The 24832-nt window shown below is 35.8% G+C and overlaps 1 protein-coding gene across 3 annotated transcripts in view; it reads left to right on the forward strand.

The window, feature by feature from the left end:
• Window positions 1-24832, forward strand: part of USP47 (ubiquitin specific peptidase 47) — a 108630-nt gene that overhangs the window by 41519 nt on the left and 42279 nt on the right. For all 3 annotated transcript variants that reach the window (XM_021001973.2, XM_021001975.2, XM_021001974.2), the window contains 6 exons: window positions 5066-5179; window positions 6260-6398; window positions 9101-9197; window positions 15250-15395; window positions 16047-16126; window positions 19190-19339. In XM_021001973.2, the coding sequence (XP_020857632.1) occupies window positions 5066-5179; window positions 6260-6398; window positions 9101-9197; window positions 15250-15395; window positions 16047-16126; window positions 19190-19339 (726 nt within the window). The remainder of the gene's footprint in view (window positions 1-5065; window positions 5180-6259; window positions 6399-9100; window positions 9198-15249; window positions 15396-16046; window positions 16127-19189; window positions 19340-24832) is intronic.

Raw genomic sequence — 24832 nt, forward strand, 5'->3', positions numbered from 1 at the left:
CTGGAGCGTTTTTATACCTGATTTGACTCTAGATTTTACAACAGGCTTCCAGATCGCTGAAATGGCAAAAGCTGAAGCTCAAGTTCAGTTTGACTTATGAAATACAAACCAGCTTTAAAACTTAACGAGGACAGAATAATCTATTCACCAAAATGAATGATATAATAAAACTTGATGAAGCATCTTGTCTCCCTCATACCCGATGTGCTTTTTTTCCCCCATCCTCCTCATGATCTGTTCCCTTGACTATTGTTTCCTCTCTTCTTACTTTATGAGCTGCTCTTCTCCTGGATACTCTCCTTCCTCCCCCCTTCCCCCATCCTCAGCCTGCTATTTCAGTAAGGTTCTCAGTAGCACCTCTTCTGCCATGCCTATCATGTCAGTCCTCAGTGCTGGGCCAATTTCATCTTCTGTTCTCAGGCTGTAGAAAATTACAGGAGCAAATCATTAAACTGTACCAAACTACATTAAACTCATGCTTTTCATCTCATTTGGTCCCTCAGCAGTTCCTGTACTCATTAGTTGTTGACTGCCTATCAGATAACCCATAGCAGCTGCTCTAACCCTTTTCCCTGCTGGAAGCCCTGGCTTGCCTACCTCCTAGTACACTAAACTGTCTAGTAGCAGCTCCCTCAGCTTCAGCTCTTTCTGCCTCCTACCATCTACTGCAAATAGTAGTCACAATAGCGCACATATCTCATTTTACAAAGCACTTTTCTAACAACCACCTTGTGAGGTAGGTACTGTAAATATTATGACCCCTATTTGAAAGATAGGCTAACTCAAACTCATCCAAATTAAGCAGTTTGTCATCCAGCTAAGTGAGTGATAGAAATAGGACTCTAACTTTAGTCTTCAGCCTCCCTTCTCCCCGATGTGCCCCCTCCTTCACATCAGCCCTTTCTGCATTCATCCCAGGAAGCAACTCCAGGGGAGAAGAGGCTTGGTAACCCTTTCTTTGGCACCAAAGTCCTGGGCACCATCAAATGATAATGAAGCATCTTGTCTCTCTCATACCTGATGTGCTTTTCCCCCCTATCCTCATGATCTGTTCTCTTGACTATTGTTTATTCTCTTCTTACTTTATTTGCTGCACTTCTCATGTTGGATACTCTCCCTCCTCGCACCTCCCCTCACCTCCAGCCTGCTATTTCAGTAAGGTTCTCAATAGAACCTATAACACTGTCAAATTCACAATCAGATATTGTTATGATTTAGTCAAAGGACATGATGTTAAAGAAGATGCATAGTCTTCTAAGGGCCATGAAACTTTCCAGTCCTATTTAGAGATGAAGTCCTCCATTTGTATTTTTACACTGTTCCTTGAGAGCAGGGACTATCTTTTCTGTTTGTCTCTCTAGCATTTAGCACAGAGCTTTGCACATTATAAGCACTCAATCAAAGCTTTTTAATTTATTCATTCCACAAAGCATTTCCTTGTCCTCCGAGTTGGTAGCACTCTTTACTTCATGAAATGACTTTGTAATCAGTCTGTCTGAATGCATTTATCAAGTGCTTACTCTGTGCCAGGTATTATATTAAATTGTATGTACTTGGTATAGAGTTTGCATTTTGTTCCCCTTATAGTGTAAGTTCTTTGAGTAGAAATTATTTTAGTTTTTTGTCTTTTATCACCGCTTATCGTGGTGCCTTGCACATAGTAGGTACGTAATAGAAATTTTGTTGAATTAAATTGACTTCTTTCCTTCCTGCCTGCCTTAGAGGAAGAGGAAATCCTCTTGCTTCCCAGCATTATTCTTTTTCACCTCTTTACTTAATCTGATCTGCTCTTACCCATTCTTGGATCTTATTCATTCAGTTATTTAGATAGTCTCATTCTGGTATTTTCAGGTTCTTCTTTATTGCCTCTTTACAGGCAAAAATATTCAGATCTCTCTTAGCCTTTAAAAACAAAACAAAATAACAACAAAGACTTCCTTAAATCTCACTCACTTCTTCAAACTAGCTGTCCTGTTTTGTTCCTTCTTTTTGTCACCAGTCTTACTGAAAAGAGTAGTCTAAGCTTGTTGCCTTCATTTCCTTAATAACCTTTCACTTCTTAACCCCATTGTAACCTGATTTTTATTCCCAGTAATCTACTAAAGCTTTTCTAAGTTACCAGATAGCCTAAAGAATTAAGTCCAATGACTTCTATTCTCATGCAGTCTTTGATACTGCTGACCACTCTTTTTAATTGATTGTCCTCAATTTCTACGTTTGCCTTCTCTTCCTTCTTTTCTTCCAGCTCTAAAGGATGTGTTTCCTCAAGATGCTGCCTTGAGATACCTTCTCTCCATCCTTTCTCCCCCATTCAGATATCACCAGTAGATGGTTGACTCCCAAATTTGTATCATTTGTAACCTTTCTTCTAAACTCCAGTCCTGCTTTTCCAGCTGCCTGCTAGACGTTTTCTCCTTCCTCTTGTTCAAAAGTAAAAACATTACCTTTGCCATCTCCAGTCCTTCATATGCCTTTGCTCTCTGCAGCAACTTTCCACTTCTTTTCCCCTCTTCCCTCTCTCTCTCTCTCTCTCTCTCTCTCCATGTGTGTCTCTATTCTTTATGCCCATAGAGATCTTATGGAGAAGGATGATTGTTGTTTTTCCATTACGGGGTATTGATGACATCTCTGCTTTTTTATGTCTTCTTAACAGGTACAGACACCACATTTATACTGATAATTATACTTTAAGTCCAACAGCTTCTGAGGCTTTTACAACTTGTTTTTCCTATTCTTAAAGAAGCCAAACTTTATTTTTCCCTTTGTAATGTTTTAAAACAGAATTTCAGTGTCATACAAGAGCTTTTAAGTGGGAGTATGCTGAAATGTCTTCATTTGCTTTATCTTCTCTTTTCCCTGAATATCTTCATCCTTAGCTGGCCATACCGTAGTAGAGAATCGAAGTATACTTAAATGGGAATAATAATTTGATAGCCTCCACGGGACATATAATATTGTTAGTAAAGTGTCTTTTATGTCTTAAAAAGTAATATAAAAGTGAGTCATTTTTTAATTTTAAACTAAATCTAGTTTTATTTTCCTCATTCTTAATTTAAAAACAGGAGAATTAAACCCCTTTTTGTTTGTCTGAAAACGAAACACCTTTTCCCCAGCTACCCCAACTATTGTTTGTGTTACATCCCAGTATTTTTTTCTGTTTGTTTGTTTGTTTTTCCAGTATTTTTTTCTGTCATGCTTGCAGTACACAAATGGGTTCACAAAGCCTAATCTGGTAGAAATATTTAAAGAAAATTCACAGGTAGTGTTGATTAGGTTTACCTGATAAGTTATTTATTACAGCAAAATGATGGGTTGGCTGGGATATGTTATGGTACCATAGATTGGTGAACAGGATTAAAATGTGAAAGTGAAGTTTTAAGTATGCATTTATTCAGAGGGAAAGAAAGAATAGTGACAGGACATGTGGGTTTAATGCAGTTTTTAAATGCTGATACATCCTCATGAGCTCTCTGCAGTTCAAGTAGGCTAAGGTTGGTGGGAGGGGAACTTAGTTTGGAAGTTTTTAGAGGAGCTATGAGTTCAAAAGTAGTTAGAACCTAGAATGAGCAAACTGAGGATATAGGGGCTGAGAGAATCAACTTGGAATAGTACCAAATGCAAAGAAAGGATAGGATAGAAAGGGTAGAAAAGAACAAGACAATCAGAGGGAGATACTGATTGAAATGATACGTTCTCCAGGAGAGCCCCAGGGAGCCAGACCTTCAGGTGACTTTTGAGAGGACAGTATTGAGTTGAGGCTAAATGAGTGAACCTTCAACCCAGACAGAAAAGAATCGTGCCTTTCTAGGAGCCAAGGGACATAAGGGAGTTCAGTCTGGACTTTGATGTAAAAGAGTTGGCTAGCTTGAAAGGAATTACCACCTTTCTGAGATCTTCTAGTGACCATTATAGTTGGAAATTAAGAGTGTGAGGAAGAGAAAAAAAGGAAGACTCGAGAATAGCTCTCATTTATATGTTACTAAACAGTCTTTTACATACGTTATCTCATTTAATCCTCACAATAATCCTGTGAGGTAGATAGTGCAGGTGTTATGTGATCACAAAGTATGAAAGCTGAATGAGGTCATCAAGTTTACTTACCCCTCTCATTTTACAGATGAGAGAACTGCTTAGATGACGTCCTTGCCCCTGGTCACACAGCTGCTACAAAGCAGCCAGGTTTCTAATAATACTATAATGCTTACACTAGTAAGTGTCTGGTATAGTATTTGAACCCAGATCTGTCCTTATTCCAAGTCCAGCACCAAACTGCATCTTGAATCCAGGGTGTCTGATTTCATATCCAGACACTGCTTAATGTTAATTAGCCTGGCCTTTGGAGAACTGTCCACTTTATATGTCTGCAGAAAGTTATTCCATACCCTCACCCCCACAAAGCAGGAATTGAGGAGAAAACTTGGTATTGCTTTATTTTAACCCACACATCACATTTCATGATCTATTTTTTTAAAATACTTATAGAGTGAATTTCTTATACAGAAAATATTGTGTCTAGATTTTATTTTGTGCTCTCAGTTGTTCAGAATTATGTTTAGTTCCGTTTGATGGAGTCCAGATAAGTACTGTCTTGTACATATTTTGGAAAGCATAAGAACAATTATAATTAGATTTTCTTGTCTGAGACTTAGCACTTTTTTCTCACCATTTTTGCTTTTCCTTCATCTAGTCTATAAAATAGCATGACCAAAGTAATTTTTCTTTGGAGCTGTTTCATTAAAATCTCCCAATATTGATAGTGTAAATCATGTAATCATTGGATTTAAAGCTGGAAGAAGTCCTTTAGAAATCATCTAATCAGATTTCTTTCTTTTGACCAGGATAGTTGCTGGCCCATGAAGTAAAGGGTGCCTAACCACCTCGCTGTGTGGGTACATAGACAGCCAGTACCAAGCCTGGATAAAAAGAATTTTACTGAATAGGTTTCAGAAGAGCCTGTCTTCGAATCTAGTAGAGACATTGTCTATTTATATGGTTATCATAATGATTTATTGCTGTAATTGAAAATTTCTTTGATAATTTTAAGATTTTATTTTATGTTCTTTAGGCTCCCTTGGATAACACCAGTGAAAAATCTCTTCTTGATACTAACTTTGAACCTGGGAAGAAAAACTTTCTGCATTTGACAGATAAAGATGGTGAACAGCCTCAGATAGTATCGGTAAGGCTATGTAACCTGCATGTCCTCATCCCCTATTTCATAGCTATCCATTTAGTGATTTCTGTGAATACTTGGATGCTTTTCTCTGTTTGATTTTGGCTTGTTTTAAATTGTTTTAGGCAGGTTGAGGGTAGGGGTAACAATTTTTAAAAAAAGCTTATCTTTTTGTATCAGTATCTCCTTTTGTCCACATTTTTGCCTTAGAAACTGTATCATAAATAGTTCTGATTATAATTGAATAGTGTTGAGAGTTCCTGTTCTTGACCAAATAAATTTTCCTAATAGAAGCAGCCTGGTATATTGGAAAGAATGCTGAATTTGAAACCAGAGGACCTGGGATTGCATGCTAGCTCTCTCACTCTCATACCTTTGTGACCTTGGGCAAGTCACTGAGCCTGTTTCCTCATCTGTAAAATGAGGGAATTGAATTGTGTAACCACTAACGTGCCTAGTTCTAAGTATTTGATCCTGAGACCCTAAAAAAAATCATAGATATGACCAATATATCATAAAAGCATGAACCTATGTATTTCAATATTTAAGTGATAGGTAATGTTACTGGCATTAGTACTTCTCTTGATGCAGCTCAAACTCCATCTTTAACCTTGTTGGTAATCTTCACAAATCGCTTTGGCCAAATAATTTTATTTAAGATCCTACAACCAACCTGTTAATGAACCTTGCTGGACTTCACCCAGAGCCCATCACTTGATCCATATTTGACGCCATCGTGTCTTGGTAGGATCTGACAGACCTCGTGCTTCAGTGGCACAGCCTTCAAGAAGCCAGGATTACTTATGCCTACTCTGTGTCCTCAGTGCTCCAGATACTATAAAATGAAAATCAAAGTATTGTTCACATTTATTATGTACTATAAAATATACTTGGGAAATGGAATTTAAATGTATCGTAGACTGACATAAATCTAAAAAGTTAGGTAATTATTTTATTTACCTACTTTAAAGTCCTTCTGTAAACTATAGTAATCGACAACATTTTATATACTTTTCTAGTTTTGTGTGTTTTTTTAATTGCCTCAGTTAAATTTGTTCATTAAATATTCATTATGTTGACTTTTAGGAGGACACCAGTACAGCAGATGACAGTGTGCAAGATAGGTTTATAGGCCCCCTGCCAAGAGAAGGTTCTGTAGGCTCCACCGGTGAATATGCCAGTCAAAGTTACTCATATTCTTCTATCTTGAACAAATCAGAAACAGGTATGACTTTCATATTAATTCATTTTTATGAGAGAATTATACTTGGAGTGCTACCTTAGATATTATCTAGTTTAATCTATTCCTTTTATAGATGAAGAGATTGAAACCTAGAGAAGTTTTGTCTTGCCCAAGATAGTTAATGGCAAAGCTGAGCTTAGAACTGGAAATGTTAGCCATTTCAGGGAGAAGCATTTTGGGTAATAATCTTATAATACAACTCTTCAAGAAGTTACATTCCACCATATTTGCCAGAAAAAAAAATTGTACCAACTTTGTGCCAAGTATGCAGTCAATTTATATAAGTTAATATAATACAACATGAAATCCAAATAACAATTTGCCTACTGAGGCCCTTGTTCATATGTGCACATCAAGCCAGAGACTAGAGAAAAATACTCTTTGGGAATTCCTGTAGCCTTCTTTGATTATTAGAAAGAACTTTTCGCATTGGCTAATTGTTACCTTGGAATACAGGAAAAACTGATGATGAAATTTGGGATAGAAGAGAAGGAGGATGAAGTCAAATAGAATACAAGCATCTGAGGATGAGGAATGGGAGTGGTGTAGACTTTGATGAATGGTAGCAGCTGAGAAAAGGGAAGAGGAATAAATGGCACCCTCAGTAGGCATTCACTTTGTGCTTAGGGCATTTGAGAGAGCAGGAAGTTGGGGCAAGAGGCAGACATGAGCTCCCATCCAGAGCTCTGTTTGCAGCAATTCATTGTTTGAGTCAGCATGCAACTGGTAAAGACTCCTTTGGCCAAAGAAGTTGTTCCCTTGGGCTACAATTCTTAGTCCATTGCTTTTTCTATTACAACATTCTATGACATGCCCTACCTCCTTTCTCTTTCTCTTTCTGTCCCCTTCCCCCCCCCCGACTCTTCCCCACCTCTCCAAAAGTAACTAGAACCAGAAATATTGAACACTTTTTTAAAAAGAAGACATTCCTGTTGTAAATTATTTGACTTGGATTGTATTCTTAGGATTTGGGAATTAGCTCCCTTGTAATTGGTTGGAGAGGAATTTCCATGATTTCCACTAATTTCTTTGATTTTCACTAATACTGGAATGCATTTGGAAGCATTACTATCTTCTCTTTTGGAGGTCATAGGACTTTGACTGGACTTAAACTCTTTTGGAATTTAATCCAGTCATAGTGAACATTTTCACTTTTTAAAGATTCTTTTCTGTTTTGTATTTGATTCTTTTTCCTACATATTTTTCAGCCTGGTCTGCTTATGTTACTTGCATTCTTTCATTCAGGAATTGAATCATTTGTGAAGCTAATTTTAAACAAAGCATAGTTTTCAACAAAACAGACATTGCAATTTGAAAAACAATTTGTAGTGACAGTTACTATTTTGTGTTATTTTATTATCTTATTTTTACTCTGATTAATAATTATATTAATAATATATAATTATAAATGTGCATTATATTATAATCAATAATAATTGAAATTTGGAAGAATTCTCTAGGCTTCTGAGTTATTTTCCCATTAACGTGAGAAAATCCTGTCTATCTTATTGATTCAGTTTATGAAAAAATTCTTAAAATCTAATGGCATTTGATAACAAGAATCACTTGAAACAGAGCTATTCTTTGAAAGAACTGTCTCTTTCCTCAATAAAACAAAATCCACAATAAAATATACTACATGGTGATCTGTCATTTGAGGTAGTGAAACAGATCAGTTCATATACTGAAGTTTCCTCATTACTGGGCTGTTAGGATCCTTAAATATTCGGTAGAAGTGCTGTTTCATCCAACTACCTTCTCTCTGATGTCTTCAGTGCCTTAAGCATAGGGCATGCCCCTGTTGCCCTCTTTAAAGTACTTTCTTTGTCCCTTTACCTCATCCCATCCCATACTAGTGTATTCTGGAAGATATTTTATTAAGGTTATAGTTTTTTGTTTTTGTTTTTCTTTAAAGGTCTTTATGTGAAGTTTAGGTGTAATGTGATTTTAAAACAGAAACACCAGAACTTATACATCCAAATAGTTATTAATTTTTACAAAGTAGTTACCTTAGAAGACTTCTTACTTATGTCAGTGACTCCAACTTTGCTCAATATTTTTTGAAACTCTTCTTATAGACTCCATCTTAAAAGCCATTAAGGCCAGAAGGGACCTTAGGGACTGTCTATTTCAAATCACTTATTGTGCAAATGAGAAGAAACTGAAGCCCAGAGAAATCATGTGACTCTTGCTTAATTAACTCACGTATCTATATGCCATTTCGAAAAGATAGGGGCTGTGCTTACTAATATAGCTCTACAAGTGAATTTTTTTAAATCTATATAATATCTTTATAATCTAAATTTTAAGGGAGTTGTTTTCATATCAGTAAAGCAGTTCAAATTTCATTACTATTAAAACCTTTTTTTATATCCCTTTGAGATACATAATAAATATATCCTATATTATACGCTATTACTTATAACATGAAGAAATCTGATGTGTTGGGGAGTTTATAGCCAGAGATCAAAATTTTATAGAAACCCAGGTGAAAATAGGTACCTGAATAAGATCCAGAGTAATTGTTATCGTTACGAATTAAATAATATTAACCTCTTAGTTTTACTTTTATTCTGAGTAAATAATTACTGTTTTACAAATGCTTAAATGTGTTGTCCTCTCCTTATTGATTTTTCCTTTTAAATGTTGGTTTATGTTATATGCTTGCATTTTCTTTTTTAAAGGATATGTGGGATTAGTAAATCAAGCAATGACTTGCTATTTGAACAGCCTTTTGCAAACACTTTTCATGACTCCTGAATTCAGGAATGCATTGTATAAGTAAGTATTTAAAGTATTTTAAAAGGGTAATTGGCATAAAACTTTAAGGTCTTCTGACAACTAAATTCAGTTTACTTTCTTGCATTTTAAATAACTCACACTGTATTGCTTCAAGGCTTATGTAGTGCTTTCTTCTGAGCAACTCTGATGAGTAGGTGTGCAAATATTATTGTTTGCATTTTGTAGATGTGGTTGGGTGACTGTGTTCATGATCATGCCAGTGAATGAGTGTGTAACCTGGGTTTTGAGCCCAAGTCTTCTGACTGCCAATCCAGTACTCTTTCAACTAACACTATATTGGCTTTCATTTATCACTGAAAACGGGAAATTTCTCAGATATGCTTTCCTAGATACTAGGTGTAAGAGTCTAAAAGATTAAAGAGAGAAATAATTGAATGGGGATATCTCAAAAGTTAATATTCTCCATGTGGAACAGATTTAGACAGATATTTACATTTAAACTAAAGTGTTATTTAAATCTATGTGAACCCAGTATTTATTAGTTTCTAACTTATTCATGTCACAGCTATTTCATAAATTAAATTTGGAAACTGCATTTTGAGAGAATCTGAATATATTAAACAATTCTCCTTTCCTTAATCATCTTTAAAGGACTTCTAATTAAACAGAATTTTAAAAGTCAAGTTTTCAATTTTAATTAACACATGGTATACTATACTGAAGTCTTACTCTGACAAAAGTTTAATATCATAGAGTGGAAATAACTGAATTCTTATTAAGGGTGACACCAGTGAAGCTCTGAGTATGTATGTCTGAGGACCAGTTGCTCTCCAGGTGATGGGAGTTTTTGGCTACAACATCTGCATCTTATCTGTATCAGTAGAGGGAGTATACACAGGAATGAAATCTGTCTTTAAAAGTATTGAAGGTGTATTGAGGTATGCTTGCTTCACACAGTAGATATGTAACAGTTTTTTCAGTAATAGGTTTCATGAATTTAATTGTGTTGTTAACTGACTTTAGCTTAAATTACAAAGCAGTTAGGTGACTCAGTGGTTAGAGTACTGGGCCTGGGATCAGGAAGACCTGAGTTCAAATACAGTCTCAGACATTTACTTTGTGACCTTGGGCAAGCCATTCAACCTGTCTTTGCCTCCATTTCCTCAGCTGTAAAATGGGCATAATAACATCACTACCTTACAGGGTTGTTGGGATAGTCAAATGAAATGTTGTAAAAGTGCTTAGCGTAGTTACTGGCAAGTTAGAAGCACTATATAAAAGTTTATTCCCTCTCCTTTCTCTCCCCCTCCTTCCCTTATTTGTTTTATTCTACTAGCACGAGGCCAGGCCAGTTACATAGTCATAGTAACAGGAGGCAGGTGGTTGGGTCCTTCTGAACTATTAGTTCTCATGTGCTAGCTAATTTAATTAGGTAGACTTTTTTTTCTCCTAAAAATTTCAGGTCCAGTTCTTTGATCAGTTGGGCCCTGTTTGTCCCTCAGACAACATGTCTAACACTAAAGGGACTTACTTTTTGTAGAAACCCTGCCATAAGTAATTATAAGCAAAATATCCTTTTGTAATGTAAATAATTATACTCTAATCTGTTTTAAGTTCATATTCTGTATTATGTTTCCTAAATCCAGACATACATCAACTCCATTTCTTATAAGATGTATCTCTAGGAACACTATCCACAATTACTAGGGATTTTGCCAAACTTCACCTGTCCTTTAAAATGCCTTCACTAGGTTCTATCATTTCTTCAAGCTGTCATTCTTGATCATACCTCCTTTTCTTAGCCAGACTCCTAGAAAATGCTTTCTACACTTAATGTTTAATGCTTCCTTCTCCTGTCACTTTTCAGCCCTTTGCAATCTGGCTTTCAGCTTCATCATTTGACTGAAGCTCCTCTCTCCAGTTACCTTTTCATTGATCTCTTAATGGCCAAATCTGGTTTTTTTTAGGCCTTATCCTTCCCTGCCTGTCTGTTGCATTTGATACTGTTGAACATCAGTCTCTTCTCTGGATGCTACTTTCTCCTGGTTTACTTTATCTAACCATTCTTTCCTACTCTTAGTTCATAATCTATATCATACTCCTAATTGTGGGCATTTACCAAGATTCTGTTCAAGGGTCCCTGATCTTTCCTTTCTTTACAGTTGGTGACCTAATTAGTTTCCTTAACTTTAATTATCTGTATATCAGTTACTCAGAAATATAAATGTAGCCACATTGTCATTTCTGAACTTCAGTCCTCTATCACTAACTGACTCTTGGACATTTCAAATTGAATGTTGCTGAGACTCACCCAAGTAACAAATCTAAAACAACAGATCCAAACAAAAGAATTCTCTTTCTTGCCTAAACTTGTGGCTCTTCAAAATTTCCCCGTTTCTGTGGAAAGCACCAACATTCTTCTAGTTTCCCAGGTTCATAATCTCAGCGCTTTCTTTGACTCGGTATTCTCCTTCACCCCCCGTATCTAGTTACAAAATGTTGCCATTTCTATGTCCCTAACATCTCTCACATCTGACTCCTCTTATATCTGAACGTTTTTCTCTACTCATAAAGTCACCACCTTACTTCAGCCCCTCATCTTCTCTTGCTTTTATTGTTACAGTTGGTCTGCTTCCCTCAGGTCTCCATTTGAATCCGTCTTTTATGGAGCTGCCAAAGTGATTTTTCCTGCCTCTAGGATCAGTTACAAATTCTTTTGTTTATCTTTTAAAGCCCTTTATTACCTTGCCTTCATCTATATTTTCAGCCTCCTTGTACATCATAGGCCCTCTTACACATTCTGATTTAGCTAAAATGGCCCTCCTTCTGTTCTTCAGAACAGCATTTCATTCATCCCATCTCCATGCCTTTTTGCTGGCCATCTTTTGTTCCTGAACTCTCCTCTCACCTCACCCCATGAAGTACTGCTCTTCAAGATGCAGCTCAAGTGTCATCTTCTACATGAAGCCTTTTCACTTGTCCCTCACTGCTAGTGGTCTCCCTCCCCAACTACCTTGTCAATTATTTTGTATTTATTCTCTTTATGCTTATTCTTTGTATGCTTATATGTGTCCTTCCTGTCTCCTCTGTTAGAATGTAAATTCCCTGAGAGTGTATACTGTTTCGGTCTTTGTACTTCTGTTCCTTGTACCCTAACGCAGTGCCTGGCACATAGTAGGCACTTAAAAGCTTGATTGACTAATTAATAGGGATAGACTGGGCCTTTGATGTCATTGGGATTAGAAGCTCTCTGATACAGGTCAGATTGGCACCTTCCCTGTACCTTACAGTCTTAGAGAGTTGATTACAACCGTGTAAATGGAATCATAGAGAGGCAAAAGACTTTGGTTAGAAACATGCTAGGACCATAATTGTCAAAGTTAAAGGCCAACTAGTTTGGGGAGAATTGTAATTTGTAAGAGAGTTCATTGGGAAGTATCAATTGTCTAAATAAAATATGTCAGTTTTTTAAAAGTAAGAACTGTATAGGGATGAGAACTTAAATGCACATTATTTTTTTTTTGCTAGTAAGATGTTTTAAAACAAGATAGTTTGTATTAAGTCCACATTGAGTACATAAACGTTTTTCTGGTGCTTGATTTTTAAGTTTGTTTAAATTAGAAAATTGTCATCATCTTGTGACCTAGCTTCATAGCTTTCATTTACTATGCATTTATTATGTAACAACTATGACTGTATGTACTAGAGGTTGTGGTAGAGATGAAAGAAGAACAAAACAGTCATATAGCTTAGTTATAATGGTAAGATGAAAGTAATAGTCCAAACTGACATGCTAGTTTTCAAAGTACACTTACCAACAGTGACAATAATAGCTAGCGTTTATATATCACTTGAAGGTTTGCAGATCACTTCATAAATATTAATTATCTCATTTGATTATCAGAACAACCCTGGGAAGTATTTGCCATTATCTCCATTGTACAGATGAGGAAACTGAGGCAAACAGAGGTTAAGTGACTTACCCAGCTAGTAAATGTCTTCTGAGGATAGATTGGGTATTCCTGGCTCCAGATCCAGCACTCTATTCACTGAAAGTGTTTGGAAAAACAGAAGAGAGAATATCCCTAACAAGGGAAGTTATAAAGAAAATTGAAGAAGTAGAATGAGCATCATGTTTTTAAGGGGTGGGGAATGGAGTTAGGCTATCACCTTGGCTTGAGTACAGATTTTTATTTCTGGTAGTAGTCTTGAAGCATTGTCATTCACCTAGTCACTCATGTTTAAAACCACAGGCTTACCCTTGACTTTCCTTCCTTATCTTTCATGGCAATTCAGTTACTCGATTCTGTTCTTCTTCTGAATTATCTCTTCAATCCTCCCTGTTTTCTGTGATCTTACTGTTCCTACCCAAGGACAGTCCCTCATTGCCACTACTATGTCACCTTCATGCAGGTCTTTCTTAATTGTCTCTGTTCCACTTTATGCTTCATACTGTTGCCAGGATAATGATCTGTTCAAATAATTTCTTTACTCAAAAAATGTTGTTCTCTGTTGCCTGTTAAGTAGTTTTTAACCCTCTGCCTGGCATTCAAGGTCCCCTATAACTTGTCCCTTTCCAAACTTATCTCTTATTACTATGTGATCTATATACCAGCCAAACTAACAACTCTGTCCCTTGAACACATACCAGCTCTCATTTGATCCTCATAGCTATGAGTGCTCAGACTGTTGCCTAAATCAAAGGCATCAGATTAAAGGAGTTGGGGGAGAAGGTAAATTTAATAATTTAAATATAATGTAGATAATGTTAATTTGTATTTTCTAAGTCAATATGTGACCCAAAGGAATCTGTTTCTATTTGAGTTTGAAAACACCATTACCCTGTACCTTTCCCACCTTCTTTGCCTTTGGTGTTTTGAATTCTTTCCCAATCCTTTAAATCAAACCTCAAATGCTGCCTCCTTCAGGAAGCCTTTCCCAGTCCTCCTGGTCAGCTGTGACCTTCCCAGGTCTTGGATAGCACTTTATTATGTAACTTTGTAAAGCAGTTATCCTTTAATTGTCTGTAACATAGCTAGTATGTTAGCATTTTCTCCATCTATTATCTTGTAAACTTCCTGAGTTATGACTGCCTAGTCATAACTTCTCTCAAGATCTGTCACCGAGCTCTCAGTAGACACTTAAATATTTGTTTATTTGTGTATGGTTTTATAGATAGAGTAGCAATAGACTGAGGTATGGCATTGAATATAAGGCAGAAATTTTTTTCCTTGATGTCACAGGCAGTGGGCATCTATTAAATATTATGTTTTTTTCCTCATGAACAGGGAAGTGACATGACAAAAACATTACTAAAGGAAAATTTTGCAGCAATATGTAATTTTTATTTTAAGAGAGGGAGAACATGAAAGAAGTTAGACTAGTGAGGAAGCTATCACAATAATCCAGATAAGAGGTGATGAAAGCCTCCACTGAAGTGGTGGTCTTGGGAATTAAGAGAAAGAGATGATTGGTCATTCTGAAAAAAAACAAGCAGTAGGACTTACCACTATGTACCAACAAACTTTGGGATGCTGTGGAAAAAATAAGTCTTGGGTCAGATACTAGCTTTGTAGGAGGGATAACCCAGATTATTTCTTTTACTCTAAAGGACTAAAGTGAACTTAAGTGCCTTAAAAGAAGTATTAAAATGAGTATTTAGGGTATGAGTATTTAGAAGAGGCTCAAATTACTGCCTTTTCTGAAGGGATGGGGCAGGGTGCCTTTGGGGATAAACTGAAGAGGTGGCTTCATAGAAGTGATAAGTCAGATGTGTTAAAGGGTGAAGGAATGGGTAGAATAAAAGATAGTGCCAAGGTTTCTGGCCAAGATAGCTCAAATAATAGTGGTGCCACTTAATGAAATGGGGTGGAAAAATTCATTCTGAGGCATACTGAATCTTCAGGATTGCAAATGGAGATCTTCCTTGGTTAGGAGTTTGGGAATCTGGGACTCAAGTTTTGGTGAGAAATTATGAGCGTGGGAGAATGTAAAGATTCTCTAAAATTAGTTTTTAAGTTTTATTGATATTAGTGCCAATGTGCTTATTGAATAATTTAAAAATATTATTCAAAATATCTCACTTTTATAGGTGGGAATTTGAGGAATCTGAAGAAGATCCCGTGACAAGCATTCCATACCAGCTTCAGAGACTCTTTGTTTTATTACAAACCAGCAAAAAGAGAGCAATTGAAACAACTGATGTTACAAGGAGCTTCGGATGGGATAGTAGTGAGGGTAATTAGTTCTCTTGTGAATTGTACTTCTTTGTTGTAAATAACAGTCAGTATTGTAGGAAATAATAGTTGCTTGGTTTAGTCTTACTAATGGCCCTTGGAAATGTACAATGCCTTATATTATAATTTAGATTAATTGTATTTCTTTTATATCTTAGTCTTTCACTGGAGTCTTTCTGTAGTGTTTCTTTAAGACATGGTGGTGACCCTGGGTTCTTGAAGAATATATCAGCAGATCCTGGAAAATGTCTGTAGTCTAAGAACCAGTCGGGGGGGGGGCGGTCTGGAGAAGCACCCCACCAGAAGGTTGGCCACCAGGTGGTCTGGGAGGCAGTGGGGCAAGGAGGGGCAAGAACTTATTGGGCAGGGGAGGATGACAAGAGGGAGTGAGACATGATGATCTGCATGAGTAAAGGGAATACACACAGAAGGGGAATCACAAATCCCCTTGAAGTATATTTTAGTGTTTTGTGCTCCTTGTCGACTCAGAAAGCTCATTTAAAAAGGAAAAGAACCAAAAAGAAAATGTTTTCGTCAGCCTGAGCATTTTTACACTTGAAGGCTTCTATTTGTAAACTGTATTAACTTCTATGTAAAATATATGTAAATTGATATTGCCTTTTTAATAAACTTAAGTTAATTTTTGTGACAGCTTGGCAACAGCATGATGTACAAGAACTTTGTAGAGTCATGTTTGATGCGTTGGAACAGAAGTGGAAGCAAACAGAGCAGGTGACTTAGATTTTGAACTTGGGAGTGCTGGAAATCCTTTTGGGGTCAAATATTACCTAGAAAGCGATTTTTATCTTATTGTCTTTATATAAAAAACATTAGTAGGAGCTTTCATTTAGTCATTGAATTAATAACTTTGTTCTTCATTTTGAATATTATCCTATTTTATAGTACTTACTGAATTTTTTATTCTGTAATTTATAATATTCAGAATACACTTATCAATCAGTTAGCATTTATTAAGCACCTACTATATGCCAGGTGCTATGCAAGGTACTTGGGATCCAAGAACAAGGAATAAAACATGCCTTCTACCCAAGGAGCTAACATTCTAATGGGGGAGACAGTGAGCACATATATAAAGATGGACAGCACAAATATAAAGTGAATTAATCTAACTAGTTACAAAGTAGTTTGATACAAGGTAATTAGGGAAGGAGGGCATTGGCAGTTGGTGGAATACCATTTTCCCTTTCCCATTCCACCTTAATGCTAAGATCTCCTGTCTATAGCCTGTCTCCTCTATTTGACTGTGAGCAAGGACTGTCTTTTACCTTTCTTAATACCTGCCATATAGGTACTTAATACATATTAATTAGCCGACTGACTGAAGAAAGATGACACGTGGGTTGTATTTCAAAGAAAACGAGGGACTCTGTGAGGTAGAGGTAAGGAGGGAATGCATTCCAGGCATGGAAGACAGGTAGAATTACATCCTGAATTGTAGAGCCAAAAGGGAATCTTAGTTGCCCTGTAGTCCAGACTCTTGTTTTATATACTGCATGTAGAAAGTGGAAAAAGCAGAGTGTGCGTATTCTGGGGGAGGCAGCATGTTTTAGTGAAAAGAGCACTGGACCTGGTTTTGAATATCAGCTCTAACACTTACCCGGGTGACTCAGAGCAAGTCATAGAATCTCTAAGCCTCAGGGTTTTGTATCTGTAAAATAGGGACAATGATATTTCACTTCCTACCTCACAGGGTTGTTGTGAGGAAAGCACTTCCTAAAACTTAGGACACCATAGAAATTTGAGATGTGATTGGTGTTTGTCTCCCACAGGGCCTTGCACATAAGAAAAATAGCTTCCCAGTAAATGTAGCAAATAAACAATTAGTACTGTGCCTGGCACTTAACAGGGATACTAAAAACAAAACAAAAATTTAATCTATAGACTTGCCCTATAGGAGTTTAAGGTAGATAAGATACATATACATATACATATACATATACATATATACACACATATGTGTGTGTGTGTGTATTAAACATTTATTTTAACAGTGAAAGACGGCGTACAGTTAAATGCCAAATGGGTTTAGCAAAATGATTGTTATAAATTTCGGAGAAGAAGAGGAATATCAATGTTTGGTCAGAGAAGAGGTAGAGACTGAGCTTGGTCTTAATTTAATAAGAAGAGAGGAAAAGGCACACCAGTCCTCGGGGCAGGAGTGGGGGCAGAACTGAGTCAGGGGGTAGTATGGGAAATGAGATAGCATGAACAGAGTTTTCAATTTGGGACTTAATATGGTATGCTTATGGGGCAGGAGGTAGACAGTGAACTTGGCTGAAACACCGAATTTCATAAAATCTCAGTGTTAGAAGAGAATTTAAGCCCAGTTATAATGGATCTTAAGTGTCAGCAAGAACAAATTATCCTCATATGATGCTTTCAGATTCAGACTTGTTCACATCAGTCCCATGAGATTTTACATTTTGCAGCTATAGAAACGATTTCAGAGAGACTAAGTGATTTGCCCATCTGGTTACATAGCTTGTAAGTCTCAGATCAAGTAATTAAAAGCAGGACCTGCTAATAGGAAGGCCAGTGATACTTCTTCTAGGCAGTATAGTACCTGCACCAAGGAGCTTATGGTACGCTAGTACACAGAGAGACGTTAGGCCCTCACTGAGTACTTGTTGCTTACTTGACCAATTCAGTGGTCAGTCACTGTAGTAGAGTGATTTTACTGGGTTCTTGGAGAGGCTTGGAGGGGAGGGGGTGGATAGCATAAATTCTTGGAATATTTACGTGGAAAAGGACATTGACTATATTGATGCTTGGTTTTGCTTAGCCAGTGATAGGGCCCTTTAACAATATTTACCCATGAATTGCCTTCTATTTACTTATCAGTGTGCGTGCTAAAAAGTTTTGCTCGAGAAACAAGGGAAAAATTTATTAGTAGATCTAAAATTTCCTTCTCATTTCCTTCCTTTCCTAGTGCCATCATTTAAATTAAGAACAACAGGGCACTCTTATTGGGAGAGGGGGCAGGAAAACAGACGGGGGAACTAGACAGAGCTTCCACAAGTGATTCTTCAAATCTTTTCCCCAGAGGGTTGTTCTGAAATTCAGTGTACAGTAATCAAAAGGCACAAAGCTCACCAGTGGACAAATCACACTTGAGGAAAATAGATTTCTTTTAAATGAGGATACTTTAAGGAAACTTTTATAGCGTGTTTTAACAGCTTTTAAACTAGTTAGAAAACTACATGATTGTGCTCTTTGTAATTGCCTTACATGTTTATTATGGAATGTTTTAATCTTTGCTTGTACCCTGTAGTAAGTGGTATGGTTTTTATAAAATAAGTATGGAGGTTGAGAGATGAATAGTATTGAGTAATTAAAAATGCAAAGAATATTTCATTTTTTAACATAATTATGACCGTGGTCTCCATTGGCATAATCATGGCATGCCTTTTAGTTGTGATGAAAAGTAATTTTTAGAATGTGCTATTTGGATAATGTGGTTTCATTTCAATTCATTTAATAGGTTTATATATTTTTGGTGGGCTGATTTAAAAGTGAACTTTCTACCTTTAGTTCATATTGACTCAGTGTTACTCTTTCATACTGATAATAAATACAAATAAATTTTAGCTATGACCCATAGGATTTTGGATAAATGATAAAGTTTTGAAGCATTCCAGGACTTTACTTTTTAATAAGAAAATTAGGTTTTTCTTGGAAGCACTTTATAGAGATAGTGAATATTGCTCCGATATCATATGTTGTTATAATAATTTTCAGTGAACATTTTTAAAGATAAAAATATTCTTCTTTTAGGCTGATCTTATAAATGAACTTTATCAAGGGAAGCTGAAGGACTACGTGAGGTGTCTGGAATGTGGTTACGAGGGCTGGAGAATCGACACATATCTTGACATTCCATTGGTCATCCGACCTTATGGTTCCAGCCAGGCATTTGCTAGTGTGGTGTGTACCTTTCAGCTGACTGCTTGTGTATCCATACACAGAATACATAATAGCACATGGGTATAATTTATTTTAAGGTGAGTATCATCCTAGATACTCCCTCTTGGGTTGTTAGTCATTCTGCAGTTAAGCTAGCAAGATCTAAAAGATTTTTGACCCTTCAGTGAGTCCTAATAGTGCATGTATATAAAGGAAAAGAAATGCCAATGTACTGCCTCATGGCTAAGGGTTTTATTTTTTTCCAATAAGAGATGAAATTGGTTTCATTGTCCTTTTCGATTTTAATAATCCAGTTTATAAGTGCTTTTTTGATGAGCCTTTTCTGTGCTGAAAGGTAATTTGTTTGCAGGGGGAGATGGGGAGTGGGACTTAGAAACTTGAAAATTGCACATTTTTTGCTTTTAGAGACTGGCTAAATTTTTAGAAAATATATTCTCTCTTTTTGAAACTTAATTTAAATGAAAATCACAGATTATGCATGTACAGTAATGGAAAATGTGATCATATACTTGATTTTCTTTCTTAAAGGCAAAGTTCTCATCAGCTTGATAATCAGGTATTATTTTCTAATTTGGAGATTCTAGACCTAATTCTTTCCTATCTATCCCTAGTAACTACTTAATTTTTCTTAACCCACTGGTTTTTACTACCTCTTCCAAAGTAAAGGACCAGAGAAGGAATAGTTAAATTGGGGGGGGGTGAGGGGGGGAACGGGACAGATGGTTGTTAAGGAGGTTTGAAGATTTACTTACTTCTGTTCCACATTTGCACACATATTACCTATTTGGAAGCCCACTTGGAAAATTAGACCTGGCTTATAGTTTGTGTCAAAAGCTTTGTCAGTATTTGGTAGTAACCTGCTTACCAGTGGTATCTAGCTCTGTAAATATTTTCTGTTGTTACAGGCTACAGGAGCAGCTTTAATTTGGGGATTATCCAAAAATGTGTATGTTTATTAAAGAATATATTTTTTTTAATTTAGCAAATTTTCCTTAGAATAGTTCTAGTAAAATTAAAGTTATTTAGAAAGGAAAACTAAATGTATGGTTCATCCTTAGCTCAATTTTACTTTAAATTTATTGTTATTATAGGGATTACTCTTTCACTTAAATTGATTAGGAATAGATGTAAAATAAATTTTTCTTTTAAAAAAAGGTATGATTTGAAAGCATAAATTTGAATTTCCAAGTAAAATATAATGTGCAAAAAAGGAATCAATGATTTCTGGAATAGGACTAGTATCTTAAGGGTTTGTATGACATTTATTGACTACATTTAAATATATTTCTAGTATTTATTGAGCACCTAAGTATCTAGTTCTGTCGTGCTGAGGGTCACACAAGAATCAAATAATATCTTGTATCCCCGATGGGATTATAAGCTTCTTCAATGGGATACAAGCTACAGATGAAAGATAACAGGAAAAAAATTTGTGTGATTAATTACCAGAATGTATAATACAAACAATAAAGAGATCAATGTAATCAAAGGTAGCTGATCTCAGTTTTTGCTTGTAGCCTATGAAATAAATATTCCTAGTGTGTATGGGGGATGAGAATTCATTGCATTCCACCTTCACATAGAATTCATACCCAGTACAGATTTTATTTTATAGCCTTTAGCCAGGGTTTGATTGTACCTGAACCTTCAGATCACTTGTAAGGATGTTAGTTTAAGGTTTTTTTGCCCCAGGGGTAGTTATGATTTGAGAATAAAATTAGTATCTTCCACAGATTGACTTTCACAGATGAAATTGACAGATGACCGGCACTGCCCATCCAGTGCTATTCCCTTTCTCTTAGACTAGTACAGGTTATTGTTTAAGTAGGGTACAAGGCAATATTTCTATCATTAATTCCAGTCTGCTGATTACCCGTGTGTGGATACCAGGATGTGAGTTAGCAGGAAGTTAGGAACTATTATTCTGGAGGAAGTGGTTGAGGGGAGACCTCCCCCTGTTTATCACTGATTTACAAGTAGAAGAGAACATCTGGGTGCTTTATAAACTGCTATTTGAAACTGTTGCATTAATTAATATTTTTGTTTCTCTTTGTGGCTAATTTTGATGTTTAGCCATTTCACATAACTGAAGTACTAAAAATCTATTGATTGTGTAGCTATACATATATATATATATATACACACACACACACATACATACATACACATATATATACACATACATACATATATATATGCGCACACACACACACAAATTTTTTTGAAGAACTTCAGAGCTACATGCTTTATTGTTGTTATTTCCTAGCAAAATAAGCCACAAGTAGTCCAGAGCAAGCAATCAGGACTGTTTTCTCCAGTTTCTCTACTAAATAATAGCCTTCTGGTTTTTATGAAGCCATTTTTCATGTTCCCTTTTGTTTTGGATTTATTGGGATTTGGTAAAACCATCTTATTATTTTGACTTTGGACATTTGCATAGTTGAACTTTATGTTGATAAGTAAGGTAGCTTGGCAGTGTCTTTTGGTTTTACCAATTAGTTATCCTGCTTGTTTGCCTTCTTAGTAGATATTCTTTTAGCTCTGTAGACTTCAACAGTGGAGAGATATGGAGGATACTTGCTTTTGGAGAAGGGAAAGATCACCTGTTTCTAAGTGAAATTCTCTGAAGGTAGTATCCTCCATTGATCCACAGATGATGGTGGCAGCGGTGGCAGTGGCGGTGGTGGTGGTGGTGGTGGTGATGGTGATGGTGGCAGTGGTGGTGGTAGTTCATTGGGATTTGGAAATCACAGCTATGAAGCAGTATGTAAGCAGGTTTACACACATGCGCTAATAGGGCTTGCGGAAGGGAACCTAAAACTTATTAGACTTTGCTAGTATCTCCTAAGGGAAATTGCAGCAGGCGAAACTACCCAAGATAGGGGTTCTAAGGAGGATACTACCTTCAAAGAACTCAGTTAGAGGTAAGTGATTTCCCATTGTTTTATGAAGTTTAAACTAGAATTTAGTGTTTTGAATCAGCCTGAGTTCTCATTACATAGTATCTGAAGTTAGGGTTATATCACTGCTTGCCATTGTGTACTTTTCCAGTATAATGCACATTTAAGAGTGCAGTTTCTTAAATGTAGATTAAAGACACTTTGCAGAGTATTATAAAACTCTCTTTAAAATATTAAAAATAATTTCTACCTTCAATTTGAATTATGCTGTGCCATCTTACTTAGTTTCCTGGTTTCATTAGTGGAATTTGTGCCTTTGTTTTATTATGTGTTATCCACTTTCTTTATCACATATATCTGTTTATAGCAGAATATGACTTACATCATTTAAATTCATAGATATTTAAAATAACTTGACCTTGGAAGGCATTTCAGGTTTTGACATAAATACAGGTTTATTTCAACTTCCCTGACACCACAAAATTCTAAGTAATTCACTTCAGAGGTCTTCCACCTGAATGCAAATTGAAGTTTAAAATGTAAATTGATTTGACATTCCCCTAATTTATCAGTATAATATCTGCAAGTCTTCGTTTTCTTTCGTGTTATCATGGCATTAGTGAACTTGTTAAAATAAAAAATCTCAAAGCAAGTATTATTTCAAAACTCTTATTGAAATTTTTTCCTGGGGTTCCAGCTGTCACATTTATGTAATTTTTTTCTTAAAAACATTTTCTGGTTCTAAGTTACTTTTTCTTTGAAACACTGAGGAGATTAATTTACCAGATTTTCCCAAGAATATTCTAATATTTTTCCTCTGATAAGATTGATTTTAAAGAAATGAAATGGTAGAAGGATTATTAGATTAGACTAATTTCACTTATTTTTTGTATATTTCATCAGTATAAACTAACAAAAACAAATAATATCTATTTTATATTAGCTGTATAAAATATATTTAGTCATAGTAAACTATATAGTAAAACTATGTAGTAAAATGATTATAGAAATAAAAATGTGTCACTTAACTGCAACTGCCAGACATTATATTATAGGTACTAAATTCATTTCAAATTACACTTTTTCCTGTTTACAATTGAGCCTATCTCTTCAATAAAATTATGACTTTCATAATATATGTGTCCATCCATATTTGCTTATAAACAAATTCAAACAATTAATTACAATTATTAGGCAATAGTAATTAAATTGAATGGCATATATAAAACCTGAAGATCAGTTTTTTTATTATTTTTAGTTGTGAAAGTACATTGCTACAAATTAAGAAACAAAATCCAGTGTGATAGAATTGTCTGTTTAATGGTTATAATTTAGAAAGTGCTTGACATGGTATTGAAACTTAATTTAACACAGCAAATATATCTAAATCAAGTTAAATTTAATCTTTGTGGATTCAGCAAATTCAATTCAACAACCATTAAGTGTTTACTGTGTGCAAGACTACCCACTAGAATCTTTTATGTTTAAACCCTGCCTGGAGGTTACCCTGTGTTCTTAAAAGCCAGGCCAGTTTATCACAAACTGACAAGTTCAACCAAGCTGGAAAGACTTTAAGTGTGAGCCCAGTGATGGGCTCTCTGTTTGCCCAAGAATCAGCTTAGCCAAGTCAGAGAAAACCAGTTACTCTTGAAGATATTCATCTGCTGGCTTATAGAGCATTTGTGATCTTTGTCAGTGGAGTGACTGTCAGCATCAATTGAATTATGAATCCTTGAAGTAGTAAAGTCTCTAAAGAGACTTTAAAAAGACTCTAAAGAGACTGTGGTAGACAGTGGGGATTCAGAGGTAAAAATAAAATAAAAGAGTCCTTATTCTCAAGGAGCTTACATTTTACTGTTATATAATCTGATTGCTCTATAGCATTGTTTAAAAACAACAACAACAAAGTGAGATTTTTCATCCCTAAATTAACTTGTGTTTCTTTATATGTTTTACATTTCTTCAATGGAGAAATTGATAAGACAGGAAATTAGTGCCTGTGAGCTTAACACTGCCAGGCATTGTAGAAGGTATAAAAATTGACACAATCCATTTACATGTGATTACATGATTGGTTCAGTTGGTTAGACAGTGGTATTGATGAGGCCATGGTTTCAAATTAGCCCTCCCTGACAGAGAACTTTGCTTTAGAAAAAAACAACTTTGTTCTACAAATGTGTCACCACGCTTAACTAGTCTCCTTGTGAAAATGTGCTTTTTTTTTTTGCTCCTAGTCATTGAAGGCCAGTGAAGAGAGTAGATGTCTCAACACAAAGCCATATGGAAACTGTACCTTGGAAGACAAATCTATGTCTTTTGAATACCCTCCTTCCTTACCTCTGCCTTTTCTAATTCCTGTTTCCCTCAGCTACTAGTGCCTCTCCCTCAAAATAAAATTGTACTTATTTTATGTAATTATGTGTGTACCTGTTATCTTTTATAAAATATAAGCTCCTTGGTGGCAGGAACTATTTTATTTTATCTTTCTGTCCCTCGTAGGTAGTATAGTGTCTGATACATAATTGGTGCTTAATAAATTTGCTGACTGGTTAATTAGGAGGATAACTTTCAAAGATAACATGTTATAACAATA

Source organism: Phascolarctos cinereus, unplaced genomic scaffold (genome assembly GCF_003287225.1).
Source record: "Phascolarctos cinereus isolate Bilbo 61053 unplaced genomic scaffold, phaCin_HiC Scaffold_9;HRSCAF=440, whole genome shotgun sequence".
In the NCBI taxonomy this organism is placed as follows: domain Eukaryota; kingdom Metazoa; phylum Chordata; class Mammalia; order Diprotodontia; family Phascolarctidae; genus Phascolarctos; species Phascolarctos cinereus.